The following is a 14,588-nucleotide window of genomic DNA, read 5'->3' as shown; positions in this document are numbered from 1 at the left end:
AGTAGATAAATAGGAACCGCTATAGCGGGAAGGTAAACGGCGTTTCCATGTGCTGCTCTGGTTCACCAGAAGCGGCTTTGTCATGCTGGCCACATGGCCTGGAAGCTGTACGCCGGCTCCCTCGGCCAATAATGCGAGATGAGCGCGCAACCCCAGAGTCGGTCACGACTGGACCTAATGGTCAGGGGTCCCTTTACCTTTATCTTTGATCCAGCAGAGATCTCCATCAACAGAACAGAGGGGTGGGCTCTTTTTTGCAATCTTGAACATTGCCAAATGCACCAGTTACTGCCATGAATGGTTGTTCTGTTCTTTGGGTGATCCCTCAAGTGTCACAAGGTGTGATACGGATTTGTGGCATTCGTTATTAGGATAAAAGCTAAACGTGAACTAGCATGTCAAGCCACTAAGTGATAGAGCCTAATTATGCAGACCACACTTCCTCCTCGGAAGCCTGCACATGCCCAGGTTGTAGAACTCGTTTGCTACCTGCTTTCGATCGAGTTATAGCAAAAGAACAGTGACTGTCCACCACACAAAATTATATGAATTAAGAGGATTGACATGAGTTTTTGCCATCTTGCGAAGGGGAGATCTCAGGACTGCTCGTGAAGAGGCAGAAGTAATAATTCCTTTAAAAAAAGGGGGGTTTAATATTAGAGAACAGTTTTCACTTGTGCTCCATCAAGCATGGAGACGGTGAGTTAGTGCGTATATAAAACCAAATTACATCTTAATGCTGAAAGACAGCTTCTCTGCATCTGCTTCCAGGGAGAACCTCCCAAGTCGCTTCAAATTCAAGGAGTACTGCCCACTGGTGTTCCGAAATCTCCGCGAAAGGTTTGCGATTGACGATCAAGATTATCAGGTACGGAGCTTGGTGGCAGCACTTCAAGCAGTTGGATGAGTAGAAACAAGAGGTTGCAATATGTTGGGAGTGGTTTTTGCAAAGGTGGTGTTTTTTTGGGGGGGGGTTGTTCAGGGGATTGGGGTTTGCTTGCAGGGTGATGCCACTGGGGAAGTCCTTGCAGGAGGAAGCTTGCTTAACTGAAAGTAAGACAGATCTAGAGTGAAGGGTGCAGGATGAGCCAAGGGCGAAAGAGTAGTCCTTGGGGCCAAGATAGGAACTAGCAGAGTTACTTTGTGTGGGGATGAGATTGGGAAGTGGGGAGGTTCAAGGAGGAGGAGGAAGAGGAAGATAGCAATAGCTGACTGTGCAAGCAATGGAAAGGAAAGCCTGCAGTACTGTGGCAAATTCAGAAGTGCAGAGCCCCTTTATGATAACCACTGCCACGCCTCTTCTGAGATTATATACAACTTTCTAATATTGTACAATACTCTTAAAATTATACAATAATAGTAATTAAGGACGCTGTGCAATGATTGGTGCAGATCTCTGTGTGTTTCCTTTCGGCTAAATCTACTGTTTTCTGCGCACGTACATGGGCAATTGATTTAGAGTACTTATTTTGGAGTGACTTAAATTGTGTTTTCTGTGATATCCCATTGTCTGCAACAGAGCTCATACACCGTTCTCTTGAAATGGAATCACCTTGTGTTTTCGGTGCCCCTAAATGCTTGGGCTTGGGGCATACAGGGGCTATAAATCTCCCCTTTTGTGCTGTCCGGGTGGCTCTCTAAGACATCAGAGACAGGGGCCCTGCTGCAGAAATGCTAGCAGGTCTTTGGCCCCCCTGTCCCTGTCCCCATGACCACTACACCGCTAGACACAGTGAAGATCTGTAGTAGATGTGCAGCCCAAAACTGGCATAGTGCAAAGTGCCAGCCTCTTCCCGGAAAGGCTGGTGTTTGAGTGTGTTTTCAGGGGCAAAGGTCTGGTCTAGAAATCGATCGCTACTCTGGAATGCAATCCTGGTATATGAGCTGTTATACCAGCTTTTATCAGAAAACAGAAGAGGTTTCTACACCTGCAGCTGTTTCAAGCAGCTTTGGAAATATACTGAATACCCAGAAGGGGTGTGTGTGTGTGTTCATGCATGGTGAGTGAGCTTTCAGTGAACAAAGGGACATGGTGTTTGCTGTCCATGTGCTTCCCTCTGTTCCCTTTCCCCAGTGTACTCTAGGCACCCCTTTGCACACTCCCCACCCCCAAACCTTAGCTCTGTCGGTCATCAGGGAATGGCTTCAAATGCGGAAAGCAAATAGGACTGCTAAAACTAGATCGAGGTATAATTAGAGAACTGATTCCGAAGAGTTAGCTACTTCGATATTTTATTGCTAACCTTTCCCCTTGGCTGAGCAGTTAGAATATTCATAAACATTCCATCCAGTGATTAGTGGGGTTTCCTAAGGGGCAGCCATTTTTGGATGTTCAAAATGCATTGGTTACCTTTTAAAGTCAGCAGCAACAAACAGACAGCAACTCTTGGTTTCAATTGCAAAAAAAAAAAGTTTAAAAATGGGATGATTGCAATGCCAAGGATCTGAAAGATGAGGGACGTAGTGTTTTGCTTTGTTCACAGTGCTCTATGTTAAGGGGAGCGGGTGGCGCTGAAGGTCTGTGGTGCGAATCCTCACAGCGGGGTGAGCTCCCGTTGCTCTGTCCCAGCTCCTGCCAACCTAGCAGTTCGAAAGCACACCTGTGCAAGTAGATAAATAGGTACTGCTGCGGCGGGAAGGTAAACGGCGTTTCCGTGTGCTCTGGTTTCCGTCACAGTTTTCCGTTGCACCAGAAGTGGTTTAGTCATGCTGGCCACATGACCTGGAATACTGTCTGTGGACAAACGCCGGCTCCCTCAGTGAGATGAGCGTCGCAACCCCATAGGCGCCTTTGACTGGACTTAACCGTCCAGGGGTCCTTTACATTGACCTTTTACCTATATTAAAGTTCAGGCATGCCAACGTAATGGAGTTCTGTCGTGCACAAGGCCCTGCACCCTACTGGCATGGCACGATGTGCTTCTGATGCAGCCTTCAATGTGCTTCTTACTCCTGCATCAAGTGAGGTTCAACTTTCACAGGGCTGGTCTGAAGAGGCGGCTGGGGCATCTCCTACTTGCTCTTCTGTTTTCCTCTTTGTAGAATTCCGTGACACGGAGCGCCCCGGTGTACAGTGACTGCCACGGCCGTTGCGGAGTCCGTTTCCTCACCACCTACGACCGGCGGTTTGTCATCAAGGCGGTGTCGAGTGAAGATGTCGCAGAGATGCACAACATCCTGAAGAAGTACCACCAAGTAAGGGAGCACTAACTTAGCATGACTGGGAAGCGCTATTTCTGTTGATGCCTGTATTCTGGGTCATTTCTATGGGAGCTTCCTGCCCTCCCAGCATTGGCCAAGAAAGCAGTTCTGATTATCTGCTTTGCTAGGTTCCCACAGTAGAGGCAGGTTGTTCTCCTCAGTCCCACTGCAGTCTAAATTGACATTTCTGGTACTGAATTGAACTAGTTCCTACTCTGGTTTTCCAATGCAGGGTAAGCAAGGCTTTCACCATGGAAACCCAAATCTGTACTAGAGAATGTATCCCTGAGTGTACGACAGTTCGAGGAGGAGAAATCAATAATAATAATAATAATCACTTTTCTTTAATAACAACTACTGCGGTACTACTACAACTTCGTGGGGTCACGAAGAGTTGGACACGACTAAACAACAACAACTACAACTTTGGGCGACTCCCAACAGAATATTAAAAACCTGATAAACCATCAAACATTAAAAACTTCCCTAAACAGGGCTGCCTTCAGATGTCTTCTAAAAGTCAGATAGTTGTTTATTTCCTTGACATCTGATGGGAGGGCGTTCCACAGGCCAAGTGTCACCACCGACTAGGCCCTCTGCCTGGTTCCCTGTAAGCTCACTTCTCGCAGTGAGGGAACCACCAGAAGGCCCTTGGTGCTGGACCTCAGTGTCCAGGCTGAACGATGGGGGTGGAGACGCTCCTTCAGGTATACTGGGCCGAGGCCGTTTAGGGCTTCAAAGGTCAGCACCAACACTTTGAATTGTGCTCGGAAACATACTGGGAGCCAATGTAGGTCTTTCAGGACCGGTGTTATGTGGTCTCGGCGGCTGCTCCCAGTCACCAGTCTAGCTTCCGCATTCTGGATTAGTTCTAGTTTCCGGGTCACCTTCAAAGGTTTCTTTTACAGTGGTGCCTCAACTTACAAATTTAATCCGTTCCAAAGGCACCTTCGTGGGTCGAAAAATTCGTAAGTTGAAAAGCGCCATTGGAAACACGATTCCCCACAGGAATGCATTGGAAACGGAAAAATTCGTAAGCCAAAGCAACCCCATCTAAAAATTCATAAGTTGAAAAAACCCTATCTAAAACCGCTGTGGGTTTCCGTTCGGATGTCGAGAAATTCGTAAGCGTGCGGCCATTTTCCCCATTCGTAAGTCGAAAAATTCGGTTGTCGAGTCGTTCGTAAGTTGAGGTACCACTGTATCTAAAAAGAAATAATCCTTTCGGGTTCCAAACTCTTATTGTGAAATGTTTCCTCTTTTTTTGTATGTTGGTAAGTGTCTCAAATATACTTGCAAGATTTGTCCCTTTTGATCAAGCTGTGCTGAAAATCTGTGGCCTGATGCTGACGGACTCCTTGTTCTCTTCTTCTCTGCCTCCCCCCGTCTTTAGTTCATTGTGGAATGTCATGGAAATACACTTCTCCCCCAGTTCCTTGGTATGTACAGGCTCACTGTAGACGGCGTGGAAACATACATGGTGGTCACCAGGAACGTGTTCAGCCACCGGCTGACAGTGCATCGGAAATACGATCTCAAGGTGAGGGACATTATAATACAAGCCATCTTGCATGGAGCCACATTCTGCTCATCTGACCACATGAGAAGAACAGGATGTTTGGCCACATGAGCTTGATCCAGTATGCTGTTAATACATTTTATTACATTCCAACTTCTTTCCTGCAGTGGAAAGCCTGACAGTTTTCTTCCTGAGGAGATGGACATTGGTGATGTTTTGATTATTTTACTGTATACCACACGAGAGAGAGCATAGTTAGAAATGCTCAAATAAACAAACTGGAGGGGGAGGAGGGGGAAAGTGGCTTTCAGATATTTCACAGGTTACCCGCTTGCATGTGGATCCTGTCTCTCGCCATGGGAGTGTGGCATCCTGAGAATCTCAGCTTTCGGGGGTTTGGCTGTTGGGTAGTTTTGTACAATTGCATCTGGTGTGCCAGAAGTGCTTTCCAGACACCGCATGGTAGAGGTTATTGGGGACCGCTTGAGGGAACCGGATATTAACGCTGCAGTGTTATTGTGCTCTGGCTCTCTTAGGAATTTCTACATTAGCCTTCTGGGGCCCCTCTGGGCAGTGTGAGAGAGTCTCCTGACCGATGCATAGAATATCTGCCTGCATAGAATTGCTACATGTGTTATGCACGTGGTAGCCAGAAGTTAAATATTTGTGTACTAAGTTCCTGCACTTGTGTGTCACATGTGCAACCATCTTTCACATAGCCCCCCCCAAAAAAAACTTTTAAGCAATCTTAAAATCCGAATTTTCATGTATACTGTGGGTTTGCTTTTTTTGTTGTTATTAATGCTGTGAATTTGGATTTAAGTCTCTCTGTCTCTCACTGCTGGAAATCTCCAAAAAGGCGCTCGGCTATCTAAGGTTCAACATTGCAGGCTACCTTTTCTTTAAATGCTAAGTTCATTGGCTCTAAAATAGGTCTCCACCCCTTTTCTTTCCAGGGTTCAACGGTAGCAAGGGAAGCCAGCGACAAGGAAAAGGTAAGAGTAACGGTCGGGGAAGGCATTCTGAATAAATCTACAAATGTTGTTGCTGTCACTATCATTCTGGTAGGCTTATAGGAAAAGGGAAGCAGTTCTCCCTTAGCTTTAGAAGTGTGTGCTGGGTGTTGGAGAGGTGACTGAATAGCTATAGAGCTTCATCTCCCCATTTAACTCATAACTTTGCTTGCCAATGTTAGAGAGAGCAGGGAGCAACAGTGGCCCCTGCCTCTCTTGGTGTTTCATTCTGTTGATTTTAAATAAAAGAGTGAGAGACAGAAATGGGTATAGCAGAGAGAGAAAGAAGGAGAAAAGGGGAAAGGGGGATATATAGCACAGAGAAAAATGGATGAGAGGGAGGGACGGGATGCTCCCATCTTTGGCTGTGGTCCCACCCACTGTTACCATGTGGTCCCTGCTGGATTCCTCCTTAGGATATGCAGCCCTCGACAGTGGGGAAAAAGGCGGCTTAGCCCTCTGTTAATCACCAGACTAGCCAACTAATATTTCAGCTCGTTTAATAAGTGAGGACCCCTTTTGATGGGTGTCAGAGAAAAGGGCACCCTAGTTTGGTTATCGAGGCTGTTCAGCGCGGGTTTCCTGGTAATCGTGATTGCTGGATATACAGTGGTACCTCGGTTTAAGTACACAATTGGTTCCGGAAGTCTGTACTTAACCTGAAGCGAACTTTCCCATTGAAAGTAATGGAAAGTGGATTAATCCGTTCCCGACGGGTCCGCGGAGTACTTAAACTGAAAGTACTCAAACGGAAGCATACTTAAACCGAGGTATGACTGTATGTGGACTGTGCAGCTGGTACGCTTCTAGAAAGTTGCTCCTCCCCAAACCAGAGGATCTGATCCAGTTTGGCTGGACTTGAGAGACTTGTTTGAGCCATAGGATTCAGCGGGGGGTGGGGGGGAGTAAGTGAGCACAGTGGGTCAGGTGGAGATCTCCAGTAACTGGATAGTCCAATGGGCAGCTGGTTGCCTGCCCCGCCTGTCCAGGCCTTTCAAACTGTGTGTGTGTATATCTCATCCAGGATTATTATTCTTTGTAATTATAAGCAAACATAACGGCAATTCCTATGGCTTCCCTTCCACCTCCCAAATTATTCTAGATATATGTTTGTCTCTAGTGGGCGGGGTAGGTGGGTGTCTTAAACGGCTTCCTTCATGTTAGAAACGAGAATCTTATCAAATACCTGAAATGATTTCTTTTTTAAAATGCAATGTTTTATTTTTTCCATTTGGTTATTTAAGAAGTATTTTAATTCTCCTCCCTCATTCTGTCCTGTTTTTCGTACTAATCCGGAAAAGCCAGATGGCTTTTCTCCTATTTTAGGGATTGCCAGTTGATTAGATATTTAGATTACCGAATATTTTTAACCTGGCGGGAGTATAAACCTTTCAAACTGTGCATCAGAGCCCTAAAAAAGTCGTACCAAAATGACTTTTGGGACCGGCCTTTTCTGCTGCTCATACCCATCGTATTGGTGGTACGTCCAAAAGAGTGCCTAAGAATCCAGAAGTGTTTTTTTTGGATTTCGATTCTCAGTTGGTTTTGAAAATCAAACTTTTGTGATTGCAGGTTATTGAAAATGGCACTTACCCTGCCAAATAAGCAGTAGCCCCAGAAGACCACAAGCCAGTGCAGTGGGGAGAAGTCTTTTCACTCACACATAAGGAAGTTGCGGAAGAAATAAAATGGCAAAAGTCCCATTTGGCTATAGTTGTTAGCGTACCTGCTGACTTTTGAAAAATGCAGAAGAGGAAGATCTAGGCTTCCGCCCATGATCTTGAGGCCCTCGTCACCGCTAGTACTTGAGCCCACCATAGATACAATATTCATGTTTGGTGAATATTGGTGATGAAGATTCAGATGAAGAGATATATGTGAGTAAGAGAGTCAAATGGGTCACATTCCTCAGTCTGTACCAAGAGCAATTAAGATGCTCCATATAAGGCCGTAGGATTTTGATATTCTGCTTTGTGCAGATTTTGACCTAAGAATTCTGAACAGCTGAGCCCATTTAGCTGTTCCTAATATCTGATCGCCAGGCGCCTAGACAGATAACTCCAGGAAACTCCCAAGCAGAGCATGTTCCCTTTTTCCTTGTCTCCAAAATCGGATGATCCAAGAGCTTTGTCCCTAAACAGAAAAGTTCTGTTTCTGGCTAGCGTTTTTGGCTAGCCAGAATTTTGTAGACAGGCCCCTTTGACCCGTACGCAAGGCTACACTGTCATTCTTGAGATGGGTGAGAGAGAACTGCACCCGGGACTCGTAAGTGTGGCAGCACTGTGGCCTTTTATAGTCCCAACAAACCAGAGGAAACCAAAAATTTTCCCAGGGTTGGAGAAGTCACCCTGCAGCCTCAGAAGACATCACAGCTCTTGGTGCCTTTCAGTCTGCTGCCAGAAGAGTTGTGCCATAGAGAGAGCATTGTTCTGGGTGTTTGAGCTTTAGCCCCCAGTAACCTCCGGCCGATAATTCCCGTTGTATATATTTCATCCCCTCCCTAAACACTTCCAGCATCGAATTTGCCTTTCCTATAACCTCAGAGAGCTGACATTTTTCCGTGAGCATCCTGTTATGACCAAAGCCTCTTTCCTGGACCTCTTTGGATCTCATCCAGCCTCGACGTGAAATTGAGGGTTGGTTTTTTTGCACTTATTCCAGTTCCATCTTCTCTCTAGGCCAAGGACCTGCCGACCTTCAAGGACAACGACTTTCTGAACGAAGGCCAAAAGCTCCACGTTGGAGAGGAAAGCAAAAAGAACTTCTTGGAGAAGTTGAAGCGAGACGTCGAGGTAGGGTTTGCTTGAGCGGAAATGCGAATGAGCGGAAAGCTTGTCCACAAACCTGGATAGGATAGGTGGGGGATCTTTGCAGACTCATTTCACCCCTGTAAGTTAGAATGCTTGTGGACATGATTTGAAATATGTTTGAATTAGAGCTTTGTGTGAGCCAAAGTGCCCACTCACACAGGGTTTGGCGCTCAGGTGGACAAGTGCCTTTGGCCGGGGATTAATTGGCGGCAGGATGACTGAAAGCCAGTAGTCAGGAGCACAGAAGGTGGATGCAGTGGTCTCCATCAAGGACAAATAGCCCGGGCTGGACAAACGCAGGAGTTTTGTATCAGCCAGTCAGTGGTGCTGGATTGGTTATCTGGTGTCACCTGACTTCTTCAATAGGAGTATAGCATCTAGATCAAGGGAAGTAATAGTACCACTGTATTCTGCTCTGGTCAGACCTCACCTGGAGTACTGTGTCCAGTTCTGGGCACCACAGTTCAAGAAGGATACTGACAAGCTGGAACGTGTCCAGAAGAGGGCAACCAAAATGGTCAAAGGTCTGGAAACGATGCCTTATGAGGAACGGCTTAGGGAGCTGGGCAGGTTTAGCCTGGAGAAGAGAAGGTTAAGGGGTGATATGATAGCCATGTTCAAATATATAAAAGGATGTCATATAGAGGAGGGAGAAAGGTTGTTTTCTGCTGCTCCAGAGAAGCGAACACAGAGCAATGGATTCAAACTACAAGAAAGAAGATTCCACCTAAACATTAGGAAGAACTTCCTGACAGTAAGAGCTGTTCGGCAGTGGAATTTGCTGCCAAGGAGTGTGGTGGAGTCTCCTTCTTTGGAGGTCTTTAAGCAGAGGCTTGACAGGCATATGTCAAGAATGCTTTGATGGTGTTTCCTGCTCGGCAGGGGGTTGGACTGGATGGCCCTTGTGGTCTCTTCCAACTCTATGATTCCCAGACTTAAGAGGATTGTGGGCTGTTGTGCGACTGTTCCAGCCAGAACCGTGTGCAGTCCTGACCAGGTGGCAACAATAACTCTGTTTTTGATGCACGGGGGGCTCCCGGTTTGATCCTGGCAGCTCCCGAGGGCATGATTCTCTGCCTCTTTCCTGTCAGCCTCCTCTGGGTTCAAATAACTGCCCTTTCTCTGCACTCCCGGTAGGATTGGGCCCATGCAAAAACGCAGCACAATTTCCTGACCTCAAAGAGGAGGAGCCCAGCCTCTCCTCTGAGTTTGCCTCCTTCCAAACAGGAAGCATTCCCAGGGCAAACACTTGCACAGAAAAACTGGGTGTGTGGAGGCAATTTCCACCCTGGAAGTATATATTTTGAGGGTGTGTGAACGAAGTGTGCCTCCACTTCCAGAATAAAGTTTGCGTTTGTCATTAGCTGGTATGGAGAATGGGGGCTTTTGGAGCGAAAGGGTGAATTTGGTAGATATGTTCTGAATTGATTCTAGAGAGTGAAAACAGGGCTGAAGGAAGGATTAGGAAGAAGGGAAATGTATAGGAGTATACAGGAGTCCAGGGTAAGATGACTAGAGTCTTGAACCTGATGCAGGAAGTTTGAGAGGGATCAGAGCTTGAGATCAGAGCAGCCAGAGACTGAGAGAGAGAGAGAATGTCTTTCTGTTGGCTTCTAGTTTCTCGCTCAGCTGAAGATAATGGATTACAGTTTGCTGGTGGGGATTCACGACGTGGACCGTGCTGAGCAAGAAGAGATGGAAGTGGAGGACCGGGCAGAAGACGAAGAATGCGAGAATGACGGCCTTGGTGGGAACCCCATCGGCTCTTACGGGACCCCGCCTGACAGTCCTGGCAACCTTCTCAACTTCCCCCGGTTTTTTGGGCCGGGGGAGTTTGATCCCTCCGTGGATGTCTACGCTATGAAAAGCCATGAAAGTGAGTGTTTGGGTTCGGGGTGGGCGAATAGTGTGGAAAGGAGGAGATGGGAAGCCCAGTCTAAAGTCCTCTGGATGGAAGCCAGGGTGTTGTGTTGATAGGTTCCCGAACCACAGGCATTTTGTAACAAAATTGTGGCTGGCTAGCCTGAATGAAATTAAAATAATCTGAAATACCTCTTGCAGTGTTTCTCAAACTTGGGTCCCCAGCTGTTCTCGGACTACAACTCCCATCATCCCTGATCACTGGTCCTGCCAACTAGGGATGATGGGAGTTGTAGTCCAACAACAGCTGGGGACCCAAGTTTGAGAAGCATCTCTCTTGGGTATCCCGAGATCCTTGTCTCCCTGAACCACCCCCCCCAACCACCAAAGCTCCCTTGCCTGCCCACTCTTTTCATCCCAGTGCATGACAGCTTGCACCAAACCTTAGTTGTGCACACATTGCCCTCTTAAAACATAGTGAGATAATTTTCCCCCATTGCATTTCATATCACATTTGCACATCATTGTACGCATCGGTACAGTTCGGCGCATTTCCAAGTTGCCTGCTGTTTGTCCACACCAGTGGGTGGAGAGGACACATGGATGCCTTCCAATGGAACACGTTTGCAAATCAGATTGAAACTGGTTCCAGGGCGACATGCATCGGAATATAGTATTTCTCAGAAAACTGCAGGATAGATATAGATTGTGGCTAACATCATCATCATCATCATCATTTATTATTATTTATGCCCCGCCCATCTGGCTGGATTTCCCCAGCCACTATGGGCAGCTCCCAACAGAATATTAAAAACACGATAAAACGACAAACATTAAAAACTTTCCTAAACAGGACTGCCTTCAGATGTCTTCTAAAAGTCAGATAGTTTTTTATCTCCTTGACATCTAATGGGAGGGTGTTCCACAGGGCGGGCGCCACTACCAAGAAGGCCCTCTGCCTGGTTCCCTGCAACCTCACTTTTTGCAGTGAGGGAACTGCCAGAAGGTCCTCGGAGCTGGACCTCAGTGTCTGGGTTGAATGATGTGGGTGGGGACGCTCCTTCAGGTATACTGGGCCAAGGCCATTGAGGGCTTTAAAGGTCAGCACCAGCCCTTTGAATTGTGCTCAGAAGCGTACTGGGAGCCAGGTAGGTCTTTTAGGTTATATGGTCTTGGCGGCTGCTCCCAGTCACCAGTCGAGCTGTCTCATTCTGGATTAGTTGTATTTTCAGAGACACCTTCATTTTTTTAATAAACATTTTTATTAGATTTTCCAATTTAAACATCTAATCCATTTTCAAATTACAGCCATACCTCGACATCCGAACGCTTCGACTTCCGAAGGTTTCGACTTCCGAAGTCGACAACCCCCAGAAGTCTTTTGTTCTGCGCCTGCGCAGAGCGGCGCGCGCGGTTGGTGCATGCGCAGAAGTGCGAAATCGTGCTTCGCGCATGCGCCGTAGCGGCGCTTCAACATCAGAAAACCTCGACTTACGAAGATGGCCGCGGAACGGATCATCTTCGTAAGTCGAGGTACCACTGTATACAAATTATACAAATATCAATTAAACAATTAATCCAAATCTTCTGCCGAATTATACAAATTTAAATTTCACTTCCCATACTTCCGACTCAGAAAGCCTAGTCCTCTTATATTCACTGCTTTCTAATCAATCAAGTCCAGATCTTATCCAATAGTCTATTAAAATCCTTTCAGAGTCACCTTCAAAGGTAGCCCCGCATAGAGCGCATTGCAGTAGTCCAAGCGGGAGATAACCAGAGCATGCACCACTCTGGCGAGACAGTGCGCAGGCAGGTAAGGTCTCAGCCGGCGTACCATCATGTGGACATGTCTTCACAAACCAGTGGTGGGAGTGCACTGGATAGGAAGCAAATTTTATGTGTATGTGTGCACATAGCCCTGGCCTTCCCCAGCAATGTGCAACCACAGCAGGGAGCATTGGGTCTGTTTTGGGGCACACTTGCAGTGCTTATGGATCAATCGTAAGGCCCAGCAGGTCTGGCCAGTGTCCTGTGGGCTAGACTGTTTCCCAGAATCCTTTGAAATGCACACAGGTTTCTGTTTCTTAAGGCTTCCCTAAAAGTTGGGAAATCACTAATCTTGATAACATGAGAATTCCTTGGAGAGAACTCCTGTCTCTTAACAGCTGTTGGTCTTTGCTAGGTGTGTCTGAGCGATGCTTGCTTTTCATTTATTTATTATTGTGGTTCTTTCCCTTGCTTGTTGAAAGCCAGGGGGGCTGGTGCATTGGCAGTGGGAAGGCCCTTTTGGGGGGGGGCGAGAATCAAAACATAACTACCAATCAGGCATAATGAAGCCAATTGGAGAGGTGCTCTGCAGATGCTCAGAGCAGATGCTGACTTCTGGTCATGCTCTGCCACATTGAGATTGTCAGCGAGATACTACGGTCGCCACCCCCTCTGCATCTGTTGGGCTGGAACGGTGGCCTCAACTCACAGATCTAGCCACAAAAACATTTGGCATACTTGGAACTGTGCTTGCCAGCCAAAGAGTAGGCAGCTTGCCCTAAATATGGCTCTTTGCCTGGATTAACCAGTTTCTCTCTCTCTCTCTCTCTCTCTCTCTCTCTCTCTCTCTCTCTCTCTCTCTCTCTCTCTCTCTCTCTCTCTCTCTCTCTCTCCCTCTCTTATTGTAATCTAATCAGGTGCCCCTAAAAAGGAGGTCTATTTCATGGCCATTATAGATATCCTCACACCGTATGACACAAAGAAAAAAGCGGCGCACGCTGCCAAAACTGTGAAACACGGGGTAAGACATTCCTTTTGCTCGTTCAGAACCTATTGCTGGAAAGTTTTGTGGAATGCCATTCTAGTGTTAAGCGGGGGGTGGGGGGGCATTTTTCTCCCGTCTTTATCCATTAAACAAGTTGTGTCTGTCATTTAAATTCCACTCAGTATTGATCCAGAGTAGATTCCAGTGTCTAGTTAGCAGGGTAACAACTTAAACACGCTGCAGGATTCCCAAAAATAGACCAGAGGCATTTCATCCAGCAGAGCTTTGCTGCTACGGAAGGCAAATGAGCACAATGGTCACAAATCCAATACATTCAGGATTGGCACTGTCCATAAGAAATCCGGTTGTAGCAGACTTAACTTAAACTTTACAATAACTTGTAATAAGTCTAAACCAGGAGTCGGCAACCTAAGGCCCCATGGGCCAGAAGCGGCCCACAGAGGCCGTTTAACCAGCCCACGAGCCGCCCCCGAACTGAGCCACCGAGTTTGCCCTTTTCGTTTTTCAGTGAACTCTCAAGAGTGCTTCCTTCCTTGCCTGGAATTGGCCTGTTTGCGCCCTGTTAATCAGGGCATGTGTGGCGTTTGGATTTTTCAGACCACAGGGGTTGAAGAAACATCAAGACTAAACGAGTGACGTGTTCAAGAAATGTTTGCTAGCTCTACCACTAACCTTAACTCGTAATGCAGGGGCTGTTGTGCCTGTCTTCTGAGCCCCACCCGTATGTCAAGGCTAATCTCCGTAGGGGAAAGGGTCAGCGTACTGGGACCTTGCGGGCCTTTGTAGGTGTGCCTTTGAGCACCATCTTGGTGACCCATGGCCTGGGCCCCATCTTCCAGCTGAGCATTCATTCTCGCTAGTCTCCCATGGGTATTCCTGCCCAGAGCTCACAGAGTAACTGAACATGCTTGAGGAAGCAAAACTCCAGCTTCTTTCAGTGGGTGATTGATGCAGGTCAGTGGGGGGGGGGAGGCGCGGAATTAGGGGTCAGGCGGAAACATTCCTCTTCCCCCAGATCTTTAGCTAATCATACAATTTATGGCCTTTTAAATTGTGTGTGTGTGTGTGTGTGTGGGTGTGTGGCAGGAGTTACTGTTTTCGTTTGTTACTATGGTGTGTATTTTTGTATTTTTATATTACAAGCCGCCCTGCGATCATCTGATATTGGGCAGTATAGAAATTAAACAAGCAAGCAAGCAAATAAATTGCTAGTCTTCCAGACTCTTATCTTTTAAAAATAATAATAATAATATTTTATCCCTTTTCCCATATAGAAAGTTTCATCTGTAGTCACAGTTATATTCCAGTTCCACAAAACTGGTGACTTCCGGCTTCCAAACTCTCAAAGCGATGCACGTTTGGTGGCAACATAGAATTTGCTATAGCACCAACCTTTGCCTGTGAAGGGG

The 14,588-nt window shown here is 46.8% G+C and overlaps 1 protein-coding gene across 3 annotated transcripts in view; it reads left to right on the top strand.

The window, feature by feature from the left end:
- The window catches only part of PIP4K2B (phosphatidylinositol-5-phosphate 4-kinase type 2 beta), a 31,631-nt gene that overhangs the window by 10,242 nt on the left and 6,801 nt on the right, over positions 1–14,588 (top strand). For all 3 annotated transcript variants that reach the window (XM_035137252.2, XM_035137255.2, XM_035137254.2), the window contains exons 3-9: positions 772–868; positions 3,043–3,195; positions 4,595–4,741; positions 5,677–5,715; positions 8,412–8,525; positions 10,161–10,419; positions 13,091–13,194. In XM_035137252.2, the coding sequence (XP_034993143.1) occupies positions 772–868; positions 3,043–3,195; positions 4,595–4,741; positions 5,677–5,715; positions 8,412–8,525; positions 10,161–10,419; positions 13,091–13,194 (913 nt within the window). The remainder of the gene's footprint in view (positions 1–771; positions 869–3,042; positions 3,196–4,594; positions 4,742–5,676; positions 5,716–8,411; positions 8,526–10,160; positions 10,420–13,090; positions 13,195–14,588) is intronic.

Source organism: Zootoca vivipara, chromosome 13 (assembly GCF_963506605.1).
Source record: "Zootoca vivipara chromosome 13, rZooViv1.1, whole genome shotgun sequence".
NCBI classification, from domain to species: domain Eukaryota; kingdom Metazoa; phylum Chordata; class Lepidosauria; order Squamata; family Lacertidae; genus Zootoca; species Zootoca vivipara.
Note: the sequence above shows the minus strand (reverse complement) of the source record. Positions and strands in the feature narration are given on the sequence as shown.